This window comes from Lactuca sativa, chromosome 5, assembly GCF_002870075.4.
Source record: "Lactuca sativa cultivar Salinas chromosome 5, Lsat_Salinas_v11, whole genome shotgun sequence".
NCBI classification, from domain to species: domain Eukaryota; kingdom Viridiplantae; phylum Streptophyta; class Magnoliopsida; order Asterales; family Asteraceae; genus Lactuca; species Lactuca sativa.
The window spans coordinates 196,515,905-196,524,802 of record NC_056627.2 but is presented as its reverse complement, the minus strand read 5'-3'; the positions used below and the strand labels follow the sequence as shown (position 1 = coordinate 196,524,802).

The 8,898-nt window shown below is 29.6% G+C and overlaps 1 protein-coding gene across 1 annotated transcript; it reads left to right on the top strand.

Moving 5' to 3' along the window:
- The first annotated feature begins 315 nt into the window (after positions 1–315).
- LOC111876578 (ribonucleoside-diphosphate reductase small chain A) lies at positions 316–4,235 on the top strand. The gene is made up of 9 exons (XM_023873132.2): positions 316–587; positions 1,160–1,320; positions 1,802–1,850; positions 1,942–2,068; positions 2,448–2,513; positions 2,723–2,839; positions 2,923–3,085; positions 3,692–3,762; positions 4,016–4,235. The coding sequence occupies exons 1-9, from the start codon at positions 434–436 to the stop codon at positions 4,128–4,130; spliced, it is 1,023 nt and encodes a 340-aa protein (XP_023728900.1). The 5' UTR covers positions 316–433; the 3' UTR covers positions 4,131–4,235.
- Positions 4,236–8,898: the final 4,663 nt, after the last annotated feature.

Sequence of the window (8,898 nt, the reverse complement as noted above, 5' to 3'; positions counted from 1 at the left end):
AATTTTACCTAATTAAGCTTCTTTGTGAACTATGACATCAAACCAATTATCGGTAAAAAAATTACATAGGCTTGAAAAAGATCACGGGTTCGGGGTCCTTTACATATGCATCTATTATATCCGTGAATCTAGAATATACCCATACGGTCATACCCAGATTACTCATAGTGTATAGATCATTTTTGTAACTATTTTATTTTTAGGGGTAATATGTACACTGAATAAAAGATGAGGGGTAATTTATGTTACTTAGAACTACAGAGAAAAATCTCACCCAAAACGGTTTGTCAATATACCAGCGAAAACGAACGAAATAATAAAGAAAAAAACCGTCAAATTGTGCAACTTATCTGAAGGGTTTTTGTAGGGTTTTCAACTTTTCATACCTATTTACCAGATATTACACACAGTTATCCAGAACAGAGATAGCAAAATGGGTTCTCTGAAGAATGAAACAGAGCACTTCAAAGGAGAAGAAGAAGAAGAACCAATTTTAATGGAGCAAAACCAGAGATTTTGTATGTTTCCTGTTAAATACCATCAACTTTGGGAGATGTACAAGAAAGCACAAGCTAGTATTTGGACAGGTAATGCTTATCAACTCGAATTTTATCAATCCTTTACAATTCTTTTATGCAATTCAAGAAATTCTATAAATTCGGTGTTTCTTCTTGCTTTGAATTATAAAAAGTAATTCTCTTTGTTTCTTGGTACTTTAATTTCATAATTCGGGTGCTTTTCTTGCTTTAAATCGTTCCTCTTATTACGATTGTATGATGTCTTCCTGTTATACTGGTTTTCAATATATAAATCATGTTAATCTACATAAAAAACGTACATAGATGATCAAATAAAGAACAACAACCATATAAATTTGAATTTTGGAGAGACTAACTTTATTATTTTGAAATGAAAGAAAACCCAAATTTGTCCACACTAGAAATAGATATCAAATTATGTCAAAAAGACTGAAACAGATGTCTCAAATAAAATTCGGTCTTCCATTGTAATCTAAAAATTCATAAACTATGAATCCTAAAATGATGTAATTTTCTATTAAAATTATTAGTACTATTTTTTATTTTGGATCTAAATGGATGTAATTTTCTTTTATATGTATATACATTAATGATTCTTTTTGTATATTTGATGGGTTTAGCTGAGGAGGTTGATCTCTCTTTAGACATACAACAATGGCAAAAGTTGACTGAATCAGAAAAGCAGTTCATAAGTCATATCTTAGCCTTTTTTGCTGCATCAGATGGAATTGTTTTGGAAAATCTGGCTGCAAGATTTTTAAACGACATTCAGATACCTGAGGTAATGTAATGCTTTTTTCACTTAGTGGAATAAATGAATTGTCTCAATATGAAAAAAAGAAATGTCCATTTTACCCTTTTGTGTAGAAGTGATGCAGAATAAAATGATGTCTTAATGGATAACATGAAGTCCATCTGTTTTTATTAAGTCGAAAAGAAGCACCACTATATAATCATATCCCCATTTAGTTTGTTAAGCCAAAAAGAAACAACACCTTAATCTGGTTAGTTATATAAAGGTGTTTCGATTTGACTTAATACAGAAAGAACGGCTTAACAGAAAAAGTATTTAAAATGAAGTTTTATCCACTATGTCTTAACTATTAACAAATTTTCAAATTTTCCCTCAGTTTTTCCTCCTTAATTTCTCTTAGTGTGCCTTTATTTTCTCAAATGTTTTTTTTTTTCAAATATTTTTTTTGAATTGTGGGATTTGTTGGATTTGGGACTAATTTGAGATGTTGTGTTGTTCTTTTTGATAGGCTCGTGCATTTTACGGATTTCAAATTGCAATGGAGAATGTACATTCAGGTGAGTCTCTTTAAGCTTCGAAGTTTAGTTAATATAAAATATTTTTTTGCTTAATATATCTATCTCATTGATTTTTAATACGATTTTGTAGAGATGTATAGCTTGCTATTAGAAACATTAATCAAGGATCCCAAGGAAAAATACAGATTGTTTAATGCAATTGAAAACATTCCTTGTGTTGCAAGAAAAGCCAATTGGGCTTTGAATTGGATTAAAAGGTAATCTCCTTGTTTAATGCAATTGAAAAACATTTCTTGTGTTGCAAGCAAGCCTGACATCACCTTTCTTGTGATTTACCTTCCCATATTGGTTGTGGGAAAGGTTGGTGGGGATCTGGGGTGGCCCCCACCAATGTCCTACCGCCAACATGGGAAAGGTAAATCACAATGTCATCAAGTTTTAGATGTTTTTTAGGCTTATGAACGTTACAAGATCTATTTATTTTTTTTTTTTTTGCGTATGAACTCTATTAATTATATCGGCCTTCTTCAAGTGAACTTTTCCATTTTCTGCGAAAAAGATGTTATTCGATTGTCATATCATTAATTTTTTTATTAACTTTTTTTTTATAACTGCATTGCTTTAATTTTTATGCAGCTCCAATTCATTTGCAGAGAGACTTGTTGCGTTTGCATGTGTAGAAGGAATATTTTTCTCAGGAAGGTACAATATTTTAAATTGTTTGTAAGATATAGAATATTAATCAAGTGAATTCTCTTTAAAAAAAATTTAACCATATAATGATTATAAATGAGATATGTCAAAGTAATATTTAAATAATTTTATTAAAAGATATCTATACATTATTTCTTCTTTCTACATACCATGATTTATCTGTATTAATTCATTTGGTTTATTTCCTTATTTTGTAGTTTTTGTTCAATATTTTGGTTAAAGAAGAGGGGATTAATGCCAGGGTTGACTTTCTCAAATAAACTTATATCTAGAGACGAGGGTCTACATTGTGACTTTGCTTGTCTCCTTCACAGGTAATTTCCCTTTGACTTTTTAACCAACCAAAACATAATTCTTTTTAAATAATCGTGAAAAAAGTAATAATTTTGATTTACAGTTTATTACGAAAGCAGCTTCCTTGGCAAAAAGTATATGAAATCGTGCAAGAAGCCGTTGAAATAGAGACCGAGTTTGTGTGTGAAGCTCTTCCGTGTGCACTAATTGGGATGAACGCAACACTTATGAGCCAATACATAAAATTTGTTGCTGACCGTCTCTTGGTATGATTAATTTTTCTTGCCATAGTACTCCCGTCTATTTCAAAGCCATTCTTTGGACCAGTCTAGACCACCGGCCATCGTTCCCTGGACCGGTCCAGACCACCTTTCCCTGGACCGGTCCAGACCACCATTCTCCTTGGACTGGTCCCTAGACCAGTCCAGCAGACCACAGTTCTGGACTGCTCGCTCCAACACTCCAACAGACCATAGTTTCGTGGACCAGCCATCAGACCACTGTTCCATGGATGGGTCCAATAGATCGTTGTTGATCGGTACCAATCCATGTGGACTAGACTTGACAAGCTTTCTAGGGAAATTTTACTCAATGAGGATGCGGAGGGCATTTACGTCTTTTGTTTATACAAGAGATTGAGAGCAAGTCGGTTTCCCACCTTGTTTCACCTTTTTGGATGGGACAAAAAATTATACTTTTGATTCTATTGACATCAGTCTATTCTACTCTAGTCTAGTCTAGTCACAGCCACAGTCACAGTCCAATTTAGTCGAAAAGCAGTACAACCTGTTCTATTTTGTCCTGGCTAGTGTAACAAACAGGACCGTCATGTGGTTTTATAATTTCATTGGTTGATTTTCTAATGCTTATAGGTTGCGTTGGGTTGTCAAAGGAAGTACAATGTAGAAAATCCATTTGATTGGATGGAGTTCATCTCACTTCAGTAAGTATTGGTCCCAAGAATCATTTTCTCGTGACCATGTGAGGGCATATACGTCTTTTGCACTAACAAAATATCAAGAGGAATCTTTGCCCCCACCTTGTTTAACATTTTAATTTGGGTACGACAGATAATTGCAATATTTGTCGTAGTGAAATCAGTCTAAGTCCAATACACAGTGTCAACACTGTTAAAGGATTTCACAAGAGTTGACATTAAAATTGTTGGTGGGTTTGTTTTTTATGATGATTGACAGAGGAAAAGCGAACTTCTTTGAGAGAAGGGTGGGGGATTATCAAAAGGCGTCTGTAATGTCAAACCTTCAAGATGGTGGTCAAAATTTCGTCTTTAAAATGGATGCAGATTTCTAGCTGCGCGAAGAATATTTAATTATTTGTTATTTGTACGTTTGTTCTTAAGGTATGCTGGGTAAAGCTATATTTGAAATAAAAGATGACTTCAAAATTTTAAAATAACTTTGTGATGTTTCATTCTACATATAGTTCATTAAGAATATATAATTATTTGTTGAATATATAAAGTATAAAAAATGAAGAACAGTGAAGCAAAGTTGGACCCAAGTTATTGATTAATAGACAACATTTAAGTATTTGGTCTTTTTCGATTTCTGAATTTTCTCCTTGGACATATTTTAGTCCAACATGACTATTCAGAAAAAGCCCATCTCGTTTTGAGTTAAGACTTAAGTTATTGATAAAAAGATTAAAAAGACTTTAGTTATTTGAATGAAAAGATGAAATATGTGTAGTTTTATAAATTAAAGATCAAGTATGTCCCCATGTATAAACTAAAGATATATTTATAATATACTTTACTGATAATTTTAAGCCATAGAAGTAAAGTCGAGTCTTTTTGTTTGCCCTTTAAAGCATATGAATTTATGCCTTCATACTTGAAAATCATGATCCAAGATTTGTGAGCTGTAATTCTTTACATCACTATTCATAATGCAAGATCACGGATTTGCCCTAGGTTGGTTGAAGAATCATATACATGGATTATTTGCTGCCTAATCTCTAAAGCTTATATAAAGATTTAAAGTTTGTTAACTTAGGGTTGCGTCCTTTTTTATATGGTTGTACATGTGGTTGAAGATAAATAGTTAACTTTTATTATATTTTTTATTAGTCTCTTCACACATCTAACATTTCACCTTCTCCTATATAATACCACTAGATAAGTCCACTCATTGCGCAAGTTAAAACTATCTATATAATTGTAATCGTAACAAATACATGTTTTTTTTAAATAAATATGATATTAATATCATGAAATAATAATATTTATGCTAGTTTAATATATAAAATTACAACTATTTAAATAATATTACTTAAGTGTTTTTACCCACAACTTGCACATGAATAAATTATATATGATTCTTGAATAGTATTACATTTAACTATTGTTATAATTAATTAAATAATATTTATTTATTTGACAATATTTAGTTTCGACCATGTTGACTCTTTAGAGTTTAAACCATTCATTTTAAGTAACATTATTTTACTATTAGTTATTTTTATTGTTAATTAATATTAAAATTGTATAGAAAACTTTCAAAAACCACTTATTATTATTAAAATTTTATAGATATTAAACTCCATGTAGAATTTATATAGTTTTAAAATTGTATAGAGTTTTGGAAGAAATCACTAATTAAAATATTTGAAAAAGTTGACGGAGTTTGTAATAAAATACATATTTTATAATTATAAATGATTTAGATGTTGTAATTCTTCGAATACAATATATATATATATATATATATATATATATATATATATATATATATATATATATATATATATATATATATATATATATTTGGATCAATTTCTTTAATTTAATTATATGCCGTTTTATATTATTCTTTTATTTTACCATTTTAACTTGTATTGTAAAATAACATAATCTAACAAATCTTTGAGTAAATAAGTTGAAATATAACCTCTAAGATTGAGTTGTTTTGTTAGAAAAAAGAAGCTTTATCTTGACAAAAATGATACATTATTTATTTAATATGATATTTTTAAATTTTATCAACAATATAAAAGCATATGAGAATTTATTTAATCAAAGTATTGCACTTTTGAGATAATAAAAAAATAGTTAATTATAGTATCAATTGGAAATTTGAAAAATGATGTTTCAACTTTTAATAGCTATTTAATTTGTTAAAATGTTCTTTTGTTCTCATAAAAAGCTATTCAATTATCCATTACTTGATAAACAATAAACATGTTATAAGTATAAATGTAATTGAAAAGTTTTATATTAATTTGTAAAAATTAATAAATTAGAAAATTTCAAATTAGTATGGTAAAAGATAAATTATTTATCTTAGTGTGTGAAGTCACCAGTTATAACATATTATTCAATTTGTATTAAAAATATAACATAATCTAACACACATTTCAATAAATAAGTTGAGAATAAAGACTTAAAATTGAGTTTTTTCTTAGCAAAATATGTTCTAACTCGAAAACTCTTAAAATTTACCAATAATATAAGCATATAAGAATTTATTTAATGTTATAAAATATGATCAAATAACAAGATAAATTATAGAGTAAAGAAAGACATGAGAGTGGAGAGAAGTTTTATTTCAATACTTATGATGAAATCATCAACTTTCTAATATATATGACTCATTATTTATACAATCAAAATAAGATGAAAGATGAATGCACATTATAATGGTGCATTATTATACTCATAAAACAAATTGAAACGATTGTTACTAATGCTAAATAATCAGTGGCGGAGCCAAAAATTTTAATATGGGGGTACAAGCATAATCGAAATTTAAAATAACAATTGAACCATCAAAATCTATATAAAATATGAAGCCTCTTGAAATTGTATTTTTAATAAAAGTTTTCGAATTGATGGTCGAATACCGATCTTACTATTGTCTCTAAACTCTTTGTAGCAATCACTTTGATTTATGAAAAGAAAAAAAGCAAGCAGCAAGGTTTAACACTTCGAGTTGGGAGTGCAAGGTAGTTAAGCTTACATATATACATAAAATTAATATGTATATTTTTATATATAAATTTTATTTTAGGGGTACAACTGTACCCCTAACGACCCATCTAGCTCCGCTACTGTAAATGATTATAGAGAGTTATGGGAAAAATGGAGATTTCAATGGTCATTCACAAACTAATATTTCATAACACTCACCCTGAATGACGATTATATCATGTCTCGTTAAAATCTTAATAAGTAAAACATAATGGGAAAAACCCTTTATTAAGGAAAAAAAAGTACATAATTAATAATAGATAATATAAAAAATTGTCTCGTTAAAAACCTTGCTAAGAAAACCCAGTGGAAAAAACATAGCTAAGGAAAAGAGTACAATATGTTTCCAACTCCCCTAATCAGCACATCACTTGATTTCCTTGAAGTGTCGCATAGCAATGTTTCATACCATCTTTTCAAATTTGGATGTAGGAAGTGCTTTAGTGAACAAATCAAGAAAGTTGTTACTTAATTGAATTTTTTAGATGTTGATGTCACACTCTTTTTGAAGATCATGAGTGAAAAAGAAATTGGGTGATATATGCTTGGTTCTATCTCCTTTGATAAATCCTTCCTTGAATGGAGCTATACAAGTCATATTATCTTCATATAGTATGGTTGGAACATCCATGTTAGAAGTTAGGCCACAATTCTTGTGAATGTGTTGAGTTAACTTTCTTAACCAAATACATTCATGACTTGCCTTTATGAATTGCTATAATATCTGCATGGTTAGAATATGCAGCAACTAAAGATATATCAGGTCTTGTATTATTAGCAAGATATATTAATGCTCCAATAACACTAAGATATGGTACTTCGGGACCAAGAAGTTTTCCATGTTTTTCAGAAGTTTGGAATTGGTCCTTTTTGGCATTTAAGTGCCTTACCACCATCGAGTTATTTAATGGATGTGAGTTATCCATATAAAACCTCTTAAGCACATTTTCTAGATAATTAGATTAATGTACAAAAACTCCATATTTTTGGTGTGCACAATTTGAAGACACAAATAAAATATTGTTTTACCAATACCTTTCATTCCGAATTTTTCTTTCAAAAACAGAAGTGTCATTTTCCAATTCTCCAAGAGTTCCAATTATGTTCAAATCATCTACGTAAACAACAACTATAAAAAATTCTGATCCAGATCTTCTTATAAAGACACATAGGCTTAATAGATCATTTTTGTAGCCCTCTTTTAACAAAAATGCAGTTAAACAATTGAACCACATATGGCCATATTGTTTCAATCCATGCAAAGATTAATTTAATTTTACTGAATATACTTCTCGAGAATTAGAAGTTTGTGCTTCTGGCACCTTAAACCCTTCTAGGATTTCTCCAGTTTTGCATGTGTTTCCATACTTATTATATAACGGAATGTAATTACATCAACCAAAAGAGTGTATATTTCTTCATAATCAATTATGGGCCTTTGGGTAAAATCTTATGCAATGAGTCTTGCTTTATATTTCACAACTTCATTTTTATCATTTATTTTAAGCATATATACTCATTTGTTTCCAGCTGGTTTTACTCCGTTGGTGTACGGACTACAGATCCAAAAACTTTTCATTGTGTAAGAGAATTAAGCTCTTTAATGAATGCATCTTTCCATTTTGGCCAATCTTTCCTATTTCTACATTCATCTTTAGATTCAGGTTCAAGATCCTCATTTTTTTTCCATAATCTCGTGCGCATAATGATATGAAAAATTATCGTCAACGACAGTCTTATTTCGATTCCATCTTATTCCTGTCATGACACAATTTATTGAGATCTCTTCATTTTTATAATTTTCAAGTAGCTTAATTTCTGTTTTTGTGTCATTAAGCTCTTTTAGAGCTTCACTAATCTTTTCAAGAGATTTTGTTTTCTCTTTTGGACTATCAATTATATTTGCTGCGTTTCATTTTCGAGGTTTTTTTTTATCTTTGGAACTGGTTGGTCTTTCATGCTTCAGGTGTGCCTTAGATTCATTGGTAGTTGTATTTTTTTTCTTTCTTGGATATCAATTCTAATTGGAGCATTTACAGCTAGTACATGAAACGTTGTTACTCTCTTAGGGTCAGCAAATTATTCTGTCAA

What these genes read in the sequence shown, in the direction of transcription:
- LOC111876578 (XM_023873132.2), top strand. Translation starts at nt 434, where the DNA reads ATGGGTTCTCTGAAGAATGAAACAGAGCACTTCAAAGGAGAAGAAGAA. An exon ending in ACGACATTCAGATACCTGAG is followed by an intron (nt 1,321 to 1,801) that starts GTAATGTAATGC and finishes TCTTTTTGATAG; the next exon opens with GCTCGTGCATTTTACGGATT. An exon ending in AATGGAGAATGTACATTCAG is followed by an intron (nt 1,851 to 1,941) that starts GTGAGTCTCTTT and finishes ACGATTTTGTAG; the next exon opens with AGATGTATAGCTTGCTATTA.